The following is a 12,840-nucleotide window of genomic DNA, read 5'->3' as shown; positions in this document are numbered from 1 at the left end:
CTAGCAGCTGAGGCTGCGCGGAGGCGAGGTCTGCTTGCCCTGGCTTAAATACCGGTATAGGCCTACTTCGTGATACAACGGTGCCAAATGAACTGATACTTAAGATAGTGCTACGCACTACGCAGCATAGTCTCATGATTAACATGTCACTGACTGAGCCTGTAAATTACTGTAATAACTAGAATAGAATCAGGGAATTCTACGTTAATTTACACAGAACCAGTTGTTTCCCTACTATCACAGGAGGAGGCTGGTGAAGAGACACACCTACCTGAGCTGGTCCCAGGCTGGACAGCACCATAGACCAGTGGTTCCCAAAGTGGGGTCCTCAGCTAAATGATAGTTTGGAACCAAATGGACCCTTACGCGTCTGTAACTCTGAGAATGTACAAATGGAACAAAATGGAACCTAACAGTTCAATTTGGACACTCTCAGAGTTAAATTAACATTGGCTGGGTTTCCCAAACACATGTGGTGTAAGACTTATAGTGCTGCACATGCTCAGATGCCCTCTATAGGCCGCACACAGAAGCCTGTGAACATAGACATTTCGTGCATAGTATATATATATTATATTTATGTATATATATATAATATATATAATTGTTTTAAGAGTAAAGAGAGCCTACTGTCAGCTGTCCAGCAGTCCAAATATTATTAAATTAAATTTCAGAATGGTAGACCTGAGGCCTACCAGGCCTCAGGCCTGAGGCCTATCATTGCGTGGCACATCTGCACAAAATGTCTATGTTCACAGGCTTCTGTGTGCGGCCTAGAGGGCATCTGAGCATGTGCAGCACTACAAGTCTTACCATAATATAGTAATACTTGTAGTGATGCACATGCTGCACATGCTCACAACCCAGCCATTGATTTTACAAATATAAATTGAGGGTCCCAGAGATAAATGGGGGTCCGTAGACTAATGCATGTCAAACTGGGGGTCCTTGCTTGAAATTAAACGGGTTGAGAATCACTGCTAGAGCAGTAGAAATCTTCTCTGGCATGGGGGGCGGGTCTCTGGACCGTTGATAAGGATCGTTCCAATGTGAATGCATGCGTACCTAAAGAAGGAAGTGGACTGTTTTTGAGTGGTGCAACCACTCCAAAGAACAGCAATGTCCGTGTGTTGGTTATGTGTTGGTTCACCTATGTATGTGTTCATGAGCGCCAGTATGACTGACTACCAGTAGGGGCGCTGTTGGGCCAGAAACAGAGAGAGATAGTATTAGTGCTGCACTGTTGCCTGCTAATGAGAGAGAGAGAGAGAGAGAGAGGAGAGGGGGAGAGGGGAGTTGCACCATTCAGTTCACACGTGTGTGATTTTTTTTAGAACGTGACATAAACGCTAGTCGACGAGCCAAGCGTCAAAAAAAAAAAACACAGACGGTGCACGACGCGTAACACCAGCGCATTTCTCAATGCCGCCCGTCTACTGTTGAATCTGCGTATAAACGCAGACTGGCGCAGTACACGCTGATCTTATTCTGCGGACTACATGTGGCTCTTGGGCTTTGCTTCGCATATAGTCTCGGGCCGAGCTAAACTAAATAATAATGAAGCTAAAGTAGAATCCATAGCAAACTAATCAAACACGATGCTGGAGCACAGAACTGACTGACACAGTGAATAGCAGGCAGGCTGACAGTGAAGTAGTAGGCTATAGTATAACGGCAAAGAGCCAAATTGATTGATTGATTGATTTATTAACAGTTTGCAGAATTACAGTACATTTCAAGTACAACTCAATACAAAAAACTGTTAACAGTGAGTGGACGACATCATAAAGCATTACACTTGTTTACAATAGGGCCCAGTCAGTTTAGAATTGCAGGCGTCCGTAGGTGCCCTTTGAGAGCCGTTTTGAAGGAGTCAAGGGATTCGCACGTCTTAGTGACTGTTGGTAGGGCATTCCACATTTTGGTGGCATAGGAGCGAAATTAATTTAGTCCCTTGTTTGTGCCGAATCTGGGTTTGTTGAACTCCCCCTGGTGTTGTGGGTGTGGACATTAAGGAAGTATTTAGACAGGTACCTAAATACTTCCTCATGGGTATCTTGGTGGTGTAGCGAATCTTGTGGACCAGACCCATTGCAAGGTGCTGTACTCTGTAGTCAACCCTAAGCCATTCCAGCCTGTCAAAGTGGGCAGGGGTGAGGTGGGTTCGGGGAGTGAAGGGCCTTAGAGGTGCTGTGGTATACCAGGAGATGCAGATTCTAACAAGTTCAGAGTTGAGCTGTGCTGTTCTGAAGCCAGATTGGAATTCATACATAAAGTGGCAAGATACTTTTCAACCTGTTCATAGACTATTTTCTCCATCACTTTCGAGACGGAGCTAAGAATAGAAATAGGGCGGTAGTTGCCGGGGTCTAATTTGCTCCCTTTCTTGTGCAAGGGGGTCACTTTGGCCAGTTTGAAATCTTGGGGGACCCTGTTTGATGGAGAGGTTTATTATGTGGGTGATGATTGGAACTATAGAGATGGCTGAGTCTCTGAGAAATTTGGAGGAAAAATTGTCATGGCCAGTCACCAGTGGCCTTGTGGGGTTGAAGGGCACTCAGTTTTTTAAGTACCTAACTTGTTACCATTGTCAGCTTAAAATCATCTTTACAAACACCTAGGTTTTTGTAGAAGGCTTGGATGTGCTCTACACCAAAGAGTGGGAGGGCAGTTTGTTAACCAGCGTTGTTGCAATGTTCGTAAAGAAGATGTTTAAGTAGTTGGCTACATCAAGTTTGTCAGTGATGATAAGGGTGTCGTTCGATTTGATGTTTATGTTTGTAAACCTGTTTTTTCTAAAACATATTTTGCACTTTTACTCAAGTAAAATAAATGAATACTTTATAGCCTTTTACTTGTAAGTGGGATTGCTACTAAAACTATCAGAATACTTTGTCTACCACTGCTCATTGTAAACACATGCATTTACACACATGTAACTTATTATTACATGATAGCACGGTTCTAGACAGTGCACAGCCGTCTATGTCATTTATTTATTCAAAATCTGCGAAAACACAGAGGTCAAACCCTTATTTTCAGTGGTGCCGAAAATACACGCAATGCAGACAGAAAAAGCAATTGCCGTATCAAATCAAAAACATCAATAAAAGCTAAACAATGACAGCTCGATATGAAATCAACAGAATCCACGGACCTGGTCTGGGCCGGCCGAGCGGTCCAGGCACCTAGGCAGCCTGACAGCATGTCGCGGGTTCGAGTCCCGATCCCGCCGACCTTTGCTGCGTATCTCCCCCCTCCCCATCTCTCCCCCCCTTTCAGGTCTAACTACTATCAATAAAAGTCAAAAAGCACCAAAAAATATCATTAAAAAAAATCCACAGACCTGACTCAGTGGGATTAAAGTGTAGTAGGACTTCCTGAATTCCTATTCAGAAAGAACTGGGAGAAAACAGTTGGGGGAAATCATCAAATGGTGTGCCACTGTAACAGACCTCACATAATTACTGTATATACCATGTTTGTTTTATTTGGGAAAAAAATGAATAACGTTCATAAATAAAAATACTTTTATATCTCGCCATGTCTTGTGCAAAACTAACTATAATAAAAATGAGTTAGAGGATAGCTGAGCTACAGATCAGTCACACGTTACACATTTACTTCATGTTCCCTGCAGAACACTGAATACTATATCTGTATGTAGGATTGTATGCTACATGATTGATTCAGTATAGATATTTACACAAGTAGTCATGCACACATGCAACAATATGCACATTGTGAAATAATATACTTATTGTATAATTTAATAACTCCTATATTGGGTGTGGGTCTATGCATTCTTATGGCTAGAGTGACATCGCGTCCTGTAACTCCCAGGATTCTCACCCAGATCTCCCGTGTGGGAAATTACACCAAAGCCAAACATTTTATCCTACAGCAGACACCAAACATTTTTGGCCATGCCCCCCGTTAACTCCTGACCTAACTGACGCACCCCCCCCACCAACGCTAAGTCTCGTATTTGCCGAAAGTATTTGCTGAAATTACGTCACATTATGTCAATTATGTAAAAGATGTCACTGCACTGAGAGACATGCAGCTGCTGTATACTCCCGCAGCTGCTCTATACATCTCCTTACAACAGTGGTTAACCGGATTTTGACATTTGTGTTAAATAACACCATAAAACCGCCATTACCCTTTTTATGTCACGCACCCCCTAGAGGTAGGGTGACCAGATCCAAACTGTTCATTTGAGGGATGGCTTGTGTGGGACAAGTGGGATGGGGGGACGGGGTCCCCCCATCCCACTTGTCCCACACAAGCCATACTGGAGTGTGCCGTTTGCAACTTACTACTTGAGATGCTATTAAATTCCTTGATGTCATATTCGATCATAGGCCTATTGGCTATCATTTATATACTCCTCTGGTGTCTCACATTTTGTTTTAAAATCATGCTTTTTTATTTTTATGCTATTTTAACAGGCTTAGAAACACATCTAGCAGGAAGAGACAATGAGAGAACTTTACTACAGAAGGCCAACTATTAGGGGACTAAACTATTAGGGCAATTGAACACTGATGCAATTGCCTTCCAGTCACAATGTGGGACAGGGTCTCAATTTGTGGGACGCCTGAAAAGTCTTGGAAATGAGGGACTGTCCCACGCAAAGAGGGACATCTGGTCACCCTACCTAGAGGGCGTTCGCGCACCACAAGGGGTGCACGCACCACAGTTTGGGAACCCCTGCATGACTAGCCTGCTACAGTACTATGTGTGAATAGGGAAAAGTGTTGGAGGTGCAATTAATTAAAGGTGCTTCTCATTTAGCTCCTTTCTTGTGGCTCTGAAAAACAAATATTTGGGTGTTCCGTCGTGTTGGGGTCCCTGAACTGTGACTGACTTACTTCCTGCTGCCTGTCTTCTTCTAGCACTGTAAAAGCCATGTCCAAAATGTCTCTGCGTGACCAATAGACTCCCGGTCCCCCATCCCCACGCCCTCGCGTGGTCTAGGTGGAAAGCCCGGTGGAGCGAGGTTACGTGGTCTCAGGCCTTCAGCTGTTCTTGTTCTTGTGAGACCGAACGCTGCGCGGCATCCACTCTGTGCAGAGGTGCCATGGCTTTGCTGGAGCGGCGCATGGAGGTCAGGCGAGTGCGGAATCCTTCCCCGGAGAAGAAGTAGAGCAGCGGGTCGAAGCAGGAGTTGGCAGCGGCCAGGCACAGCGTCACCACCACAGACTTCTGCATAGCCACCTGCCAGTTGGAGGAGGTAGAAGTGCTTTTAGATATGGGGTCTTCAACGTTTTTCAAGCGATGAACCCATTAGCCAAGAGAGAGAGAGAGATGAAGACGTGACGTATTGTATAAAATCGTGTTGCAGATCAAACATTTTCATAGATTTCATAGATAGCTTCATAGACTTGTTTGACAGCACTACCATCATTGTTGTTAACACGTTTTTTCAATACGACAAATATGAAGTATAATCTTGAATAATCTACATCTACAAAGTACCAACATGTAACTTTGTAGTAGTTTGTAGTAAAAAGTATTGAAACATGGAAATACTCCCGTAACAAAAACAATTTCCAATTCATTTTTCCCATAGATGTTTCAGAAAGTATTTATTTAAAGACCTTTAAAGCCTCGGACAAAGCCAACTCGGATCATGACAAATCATGACAATAAACACAGTTTTTGGGCCAAACAAATAGTTAGAAAGAAGGGAAAAAAAGGGCAGGGTACAACATCTTTTTTGTTGTTTTTCTTCTTTCTAATGATTTGATCGGCCCAAAAGTTTTTGTTCATTGTCATGATTTGTCACCATCCGAGTTGGCTTTGTCCGAAGCTTACAGGTCAAAATTTCCCATTCAAAATGAATGGGAAATTCTCTTTTGGGCCGCTCGTCGTCATGAAAAGGGGCGGAACTGCGACGCTCTATAGTGGTACCTTCTCGGCACAGCTGGTGCCGCTCCTCGCCAGGAAGTTGATGTGAAGGCTGCGCTGGATGTGGTACGGCAGGAAGCTGACTAGGAAGGTCAGCGTGACGATGGCGATCATGCGGATGGCCTTGGCGCCGGCGCTGCTCTGCCCACGCGACAACGGCGACACGCCGCTGCCGCGCAACAGCAGCACGCGGAGGATGCCCGCATAGCACAGCAGGATGACCAGGAAGGGAAGGATGAAGCCCACCACCAGAGAGAAGTAGTTCAGCATCATCTGCATACAATTAAAGATGGAGTGCATTTTTCCACCCTAAAACATGATCATCAGGTCCTATGATTATACTAAGAAGAATATATATATATTTTTTAAAGTGTACAGAAAGTGTTAACATTATGTTTTTATGTGGCCAGTTCATTAACCAGGATTAATTAAAGAATGATTACTATATGCCAGGATATCCCCCGTTCAACCCTTATTTTGAAGATCCAAAACACCGCGACCGGAACCGGATGTTGTGTGTGTTGTCGGATTAGGTGTTGCTCTCTCACTAGCCGATGAGAAGTACAGGCCGGCGCCATTACAGCGACCGCTATGCAGTGTCATGGCTATAACAACATATGTGAGAAGCCTTTCGACTAGATCGGAACAAAACATTTATATAACTGAATAAACGTATGTTTATTTGCGTTTGCCGAGACTAATGATTAACGTAGGTTACGTTTTTCGTAAGTATACCTGGTTTTCAGCTTAGCACCACATATCTTAAGGATGGTGTTTGCCAATGATTTGGGGGGCACCTTGCAATACCCTCGAAGCCCGGTTTCCACCCGACAATGACGATATTCTATAAAAAAAAGAACATCAATCAATCAGTCACCAGTTTGTCGATTTGTTTGCCCGGCGTGGGCGGCTCGAAGCACTTGGTCTTGTTGGTGTGGGGGTCCACGTGTTGTCCTCTCATCAGGAAGGGCGAGGCGCTGGCGCAGATGAACACCCAGATGGCGGCGCACACCAGCCGTGCGCGGCACTGTGTCACCAGGTTCAGGTTCTGCACGGGGAACACGATGGCCACGAAGCGCGTGACGGACATGGCAGCCATGAAGAAGATGCTGCAGTAGAGGTTCACGTAGAGGGCGTAGGAGCTGCGTGTCGTGGAGAGAGACACGCACAGAAACATTACAAGGTGTCAACTGGAACCAAAATGGCTTCTTAGTTCCAGTGGTGGAAAACGTTATCCCTTTCTTTTTTTTACTTAATAAAAGCAATGAAAAAGTACAAAAGTACACACACACACACACACACACACACACACACACACACACGCACACTATGGCTGAAGTGGGTAAATTCAGTGGGTTGAAAGTTGGGGTACCATTAAAAACCCATAATGCAATGGATTCTGAATCCATTCCAAGCATTAGTTTTGCACGAAAATCACTCTTTGGGCTACATTCGGCCATAGTCACTTGCCCAAATGTGATGACCTCGTTTTTAGCCAGGACTGCAAATGGCTATGGCCTTATATAGGTTTTCAATGGTACCCCAACGTTCAACCCCTGAATTGACCATGATCCACAATTTATATAACACTCAATTTTTAATATGTAATTTGGATGACCCTAAGGATCATAAAAAAAACCTTGAACGATTACTATTGCAATTTATTTTGGGTCACACCCTTTTTTTAGCTTAGATTGGCAGTAGGGCTTTCTTCCTCTCACTGGTCCTCTGCCGCCCCCTTCTGGTTAAAGATTGAATCCATGGCAGTCTCAGAAACCTCACTCCCATCTACAGCCTTCATGGAAACTGTTAGATCATAATTTTGTTCTTAAGAACTCCCCGAAGATTCTGAACCAGATTAGAAAGCGTTTTACTCTGGCTAATATTTCTGTATACACCCCTATAGCACAATCTATTATTTAAACCAGGAATTATGGATGGCGTATTTTCAGATTGGAGGGGACTGAGCTGCATGGAGATATTTACATATAGAGAATAAAGTGGCATCTTTAGCTCAATTGCAGACTAAATATCATATTCCTCAAGCACATTTTGTCCGGTTCCTCCAAATTAGGCATTTTGTGAGTGAACATATCCCAGAATGTACAGTCAAACCCAAGGGCCACAGGTTCTATGACCTAATTCTCACACATCCCGACTCTAAACATTTGTTGCTGCCTTTGGTCTCTGGTCATCTCAGAGATGCATGGGCTGAGGAGTTGGGCATTGCAATATCAGATGAGTTGTGGGAGGAGGGCCTGTCTAGTATTCAGAGCTGCTATCAATTCTAAATATACACTTTTTTCGTTATTTACAAGTTAGACATTTTGTTCAAAATCAATTTAATGTTATCAACCTATAATCACCAGTATGTTCTTATCAAGAAGACCATTAAATGCAGCCAGTATGACATTTCCACATAGTGCGAAGTGGGCTATATGCAGCCAACACTTCCGCGTTCAACTTCCTTGGTCTCAACTGCCCATGTTTCTTTCCTTCCATGGAGCAACATGGCGTCGCCCATACGGTCTTCGTGTCTCGTCCTCTTTAGACAGTCCTTGATAACAACCAGGAACCGGAAGGCAGGAAGAAAGCATGCAGTCTAGGTGAGCTTGTATACCCTGCCCAATTGGTCAGCTGACTGCCACGTCAGTGTATAACATGTGGGTCTTGCAAACACTGAATACTATACACCCACATAGTAATGCAGCATATTATCCCCTCGAGTATATGTATGCGCCCTTGAGCATAGCATGAAGCCGCTCGAGTATATCTGACTGAACTAACTCTGCAAGCTACGTATCAATTAGTTACATTCCACCCCTGACCATTTACCGTTAGTACACTGACCTGATCCGACAGAGGAAGTCGCCCAGGTTCCACTGTCCCTTGTTGACGTAGTAGATGACGCGCAGCGGCAGCGTGCTCACGCACAGCAGGTCGGACACAGCCAGGTTGAGCATGTACACGTGGAAGGGAGAGTTCTGCTGATAGGTCCGGATCAGGACCACCAGGGCGAAGCCGTTCCCGGACAGGCCCAGTATGGTGACGACGGAGTAGACCGTGGAGTAGACGGAGTTACGGAAGTCGTCGATGGACTCACACGGTATGGAGGAGCCGTTCTCTGCCATCATCATCTACATAATAACAAGATAATAGAAACTACAGCCTTGATTTCCTTCCTGGAAAGTTAGCACGCTGGAGGAGAAACCTTGGTCTTGCATTAATAGAATAAGAATAAGAATAAGAAGAAAATAAAACACAGTCCACCAATGAGACACAGACTTAGTAGACAGAAATGGTGACATCTTATGAGTAGGACCAATTATTATGAAGATAGGTTGAAAATGGCAAAAGTGGTCCTGACAGCTCTCTTAATGTGAATGTGAATGAGCACTGTTCAATGAGCAATGTGAATGAGTAATGGTAATGTGAATGAGCTCCTCATGGGGGAAGAGTCCCGAGTCACTTGGTCCGAGACGATGTAGATTAAAATGTGGACTTGAGACCAGACTCGAGTACTAGCTATACAACACTAATAGTGATGCCAGGTTGAAAGTGGTTAGTTATTCTTTTTTTTACAATATTACCCCCATGCTTCTTAATGAAAACATTGATAATTGGGATAAGATCATAGATTCTGCATGAGAAGTTGGACCGACATATGAGTGAGTTCTGTGTACCACCTTCTCCCGAGCAGGGCCCAAATTAGGTTCTGAGAAACGTATCTAAAACCGTAGTGTAACCCAGAAACATATTTTACGATACGGTTCACTGGAAAGACGACATTCAGAGTGTAACCCGACTGTTTTCAGATTGATGACATCACAACTTCTCTCAGGTTCGGGATAGGGTTGGGGGTTAGGTTTAGGTGTGCTGCCCTGTGCTCGCGGTTATGGTTAGGGTGAGGGTTTGGGGTAGGTAGTCGATCGGACCAATGGTATGTCGGACCAAAGTATAGTAACCTTTATTGCCTACTCTGTCAGACAACAAACACATACACATGTGGTTGGTGGTGTGACTGTGTGAGGCTCACAACAGAGCTCCCCTAAAAATCAGAACAGAAACACAATATATTTCAAATGGCTGCGCCATTACTGTTCCGCCATCACTCAACGGTACTTTGATGTAAGTGAAATTAGCCTAATACATGAAAATTCATGTGCTCGGCTAGCTACAAATAACGTAAGCAGTACGTTGTTCGGACTAGTCATTGGTCCGACAAACGACAACCCACCTCAAACCCTAACCATAACCGCAAGCACAGGAGCAGATGCTAGTCCAACATGCGGACGCATGTCGGACTAGATCCAAAACTTATATTTTTGACTTTCATTGTAATCTGTTTCCTGTAATCTGTCATTTTACACTTAATTGCATGTTAAATCATATAACCTAATCAATAAATAATCTCCAACAAATATTTGACGTGCTGAAACATTTGCTGTGCCTTGGTGATGCATTTTAGATGAAAATGTTTCAATTCATGTAAAAGCATCATCTCCTTTTGGCTGTGCAAGCCTCATTTCCTCCTTCAACAGTGTTGCATGTCACATTCCTTTGTATGAATGAAACAATAATCGTGTGAAAGTATGCATGCAGCAAATGTCTTACCGTTCATGTGCAGCCTTATGATGTTGCTCTGTGTGGGTCAGGGAAGAAAAGGCAGGGCAGGACAGGCAGGACGCTTTTCAAAGCGAGTGTATCCGCTCTGAGGGTGTGTGTGTGTGTGTGAGTGTGTGTGTGTGTGTGTGTGTGTGTGTGTGTGTGTGTGTGTGTGTGTGTGTGTGTGTGTGTGTGTGTGTGTGTGTGTGTGTGTGTGTGTGTGTGTGTGTGTGTGTGTGTGTGTGTGTGTGTGTGTGTGTGTGTGTGTGTGTGTGTGTGTGTGTGTGTGTGTGTGTGTGTGCGTGTGTGTGTGTGTCTGATAACTGCAGCAGCAGCAGCACCAGCAGCAGGTGGTTGATAATGATAAAGCGATAAAAGTAGGACTGTCAGAGTGAGGAGTATTCTTTTCTGTTCTTGATCCGCCCCCCTCTTAGATCATGTGATTAGATAGTATGGATAGATACAGACACAGATCTGAATTAATCCCACAGGAGAAATTCTCGTAGCCTACTACACTGCCTCTGCCACCGGAATGTGGAACGCCCTGACATCTTTATAAAGGACTAGACCAGTGCCCGGCTGTAGAGCACCGAGTCGGTAACGATGGAAGGCCGAGGCCTTTGTGGTGGTTCTGGACAACCGTGGGTCCGACCGGGTGTGGAGCGTGTATAAACACTGTACTACTAACCAGCATGACTGTGCCTGTCTAACTGGTTTATCTGCTGTCTGCTAGGGACTGACTGACTGCTACGCATTATTAAAACAGGGAAAGTGATTTCCTTGTTATTAGACTACTTGGGCCCGGTCTACTTGGAAATGATGCAAAGTCAGGAACGATGCAAGTTGGGATATGCACCCAGTTCTGTACAAACACCTATCTGACCGACTCAACCCCAGCACCGCACTCCTTTGGGTCCTCAGCAATACACAGTACAGTGTACTGTGTACACGCTAAAATATCTTTCTGTGCATTTATAGTAGTAGCAATAAAAGAATCATTGCAATATGTATGTTCAGTCTCTCCAGCTCTTTAGTGAACAGAAAATACATTTTCAGGACGGGATACCGATGATCTGATTGGATTAAATTGGCGACCCACCTGGAACTGGAGAGACAGGGAGACCTTGGTACTAAACAAACACTCAATAGAGGCTATGCGCGTGACATCATCGTACGGGTTGTGCAAGGACGTGCTGTGATTGGCCAGTAGCCACTATTGCCAGAACATTATTTACTATTCTCTGCCTATCGGATCACAACTCGAACAGCCCTGAGTCAGTTAAGTGAACTTCGCAACATTCAAAACGGCAACTCTCGCTTTAGCTCGCTCTGTGGTGTCTCATGTGGCTCAAGTTCGCTTGAGACGGTGGGCCTCCATCGCGGTCTAGTTCAGAGACTTTGAGAGTAAGCATGCATAATTCTGTTTTAGCCCTGTCGGGCTGGGACGAAATTGTCCTATATATTTGTCGGGCTTCGGGCTGGGCAGTACATTTATAGGCTACATTTATAATATAAAACAGCCATCATCAGTATTATGGGAGGCTAAATGTTTTTTACTGCCGTGTGGATTACCATGCCTCTGTATCAACTACGATTTCAGATCAAAGCCTGTGTTTATGGACGAAAATTAATTAAATGGGAGTACAAGGGATATTTCACTTTAAAAAAACCTTTGGTCATTTTAACGTCTACTCAGGCTTATGTGAACACCCGACAGTTTATTGCTCAGTATTCATTTTAACTGCCCCGCCCCCTTCCTATACAAACCCAATCATTTCGAACTCCATTTTAACCACGGGTATTGTCCTTCTAATCTAATACGTGAGGGGCTGTGTTGTTTTATTTTGTGTTTTTTAGTCTCCTACTCTCCTTCGTGGACTCCTGGAGGAGGAGCCTTTCCAGAATATATATATTTTTAAATAAATGAAAACAGTAAATGAAAAAGCCTCCCCCACACGTGTTCGTGTGGGGGGGGGCGATGAATCTATCTATTATCTATGGTTAAAATGGAGTTGGAAGTTATAATGGGTTTGTATAGGACGGGGGCGGGGCAGCTAAAATGAATATGAAATATCTAAATACTGAATCAAGCAACTGGGGTGTAAAATTACCAAAGTTTTTTTTCTTAAGTGAAATATCCCTTTAAAACGATTAATAATGTCCCCTCAAACATGACTTATTTTTTATCAATTACACAGCCCCTGATAGTAACATAATGAACAAGACAGTACTGTTTGACTAGGGAGATAAATTTAAATTAGGTGTCCAATTTCAAGGATACAGATGCCTTATTCTCACAGCTCAATTGAATTTGAGCTG

At 44.0% G+C, this 12,840-nt stretch overlaps 1 protein-coding gene across 2 annotated transcripts; it reads right to left on the bottom strand.

The window, feature by feature from the left end:
- Window positions 1–3,946: 3,946 nt before the first annotated feature.
- On the bottom strand, window positions 3,947–9,241 carry cysltr1 (cysteinyl leukotriene receptor 1). 2 transcript variants are annotated; one of them, XR_014570500.1, is made up of 5 exons: window positions 8,767–9,241; window positions 6,794–7,058; window positions 5,920–6,189; window positions 4,686–5,223; window positions 3,947–4,186 (listed from the first exon to the last, which is right to left on the bottom strand). XR_014570500.1 is itself a non-coding variant. In XM_083785969.1 (4 exons), exons 1-4 carry the CDS (start codon window positions 9,051–9,053, stop codon window positions 5,017–5,019), a joined length of 1,029 nt encoding a protein of 342 aa, XP_083642095.1. In that variant the 5' UTR covers window positions 9,054–9,241; the 3' UTR covers window positions 4,610–5,016. The 2 variants fall into 2 exon arrangements, 1 of the variants encoding a protein (XP_083642095.1); XM_083785969.1 differs by lacking the exon at window positions 3,947–4,186 and having other exon boundaries at window positions 4,610–5,223.
- Between the last annotated feature and the right edge of the window lie 3,599 nt (window positions 9,242–12,840).

This window comes from Protomyctophum parallelum (genome assembly GCF_964188405.1).
Source record: "Protomyctophum parallelum genome assembly, chromosome: 16".
Classification (NCBI taxonomy): domain Eukaryota; kingdom Metazoa; phylum Chordata; class Actinopteri; order Myctophiformes; family Myctophidae; genus Protomyctophum; species Protomyctophum parallelum.
Note: the sequence above shows the minus strand (reverse complement) of the source record. Positions and strands in the feature narration are given on the sequence as shown.

Excerpts from the sequence above, each read along its gene's own strand:
- cysltr1 (XM_083785969.1), bottom strand. The coding sequence starts at position 9,053 with ATGATGATGGCAGAGAACGGCTCCTCCATACCGTGTGAGTCCATCGAC. Across the intron at positions 7,059-8,766 it reads GACTTCCTCTGTCGGATCAG|CTCCTACGCCCTCTACGTGA; the intron begins GTCAGTGTACTA and ends CACGACACGCAG. Across the intron at positions 5,224-5,919 it reads GCACCAGCTGTGCCGAGAAG|GTGGCTATGCAGAAGTCTGT; the intron begins GTACCACTATAG and ends TCCAACTGGCAG.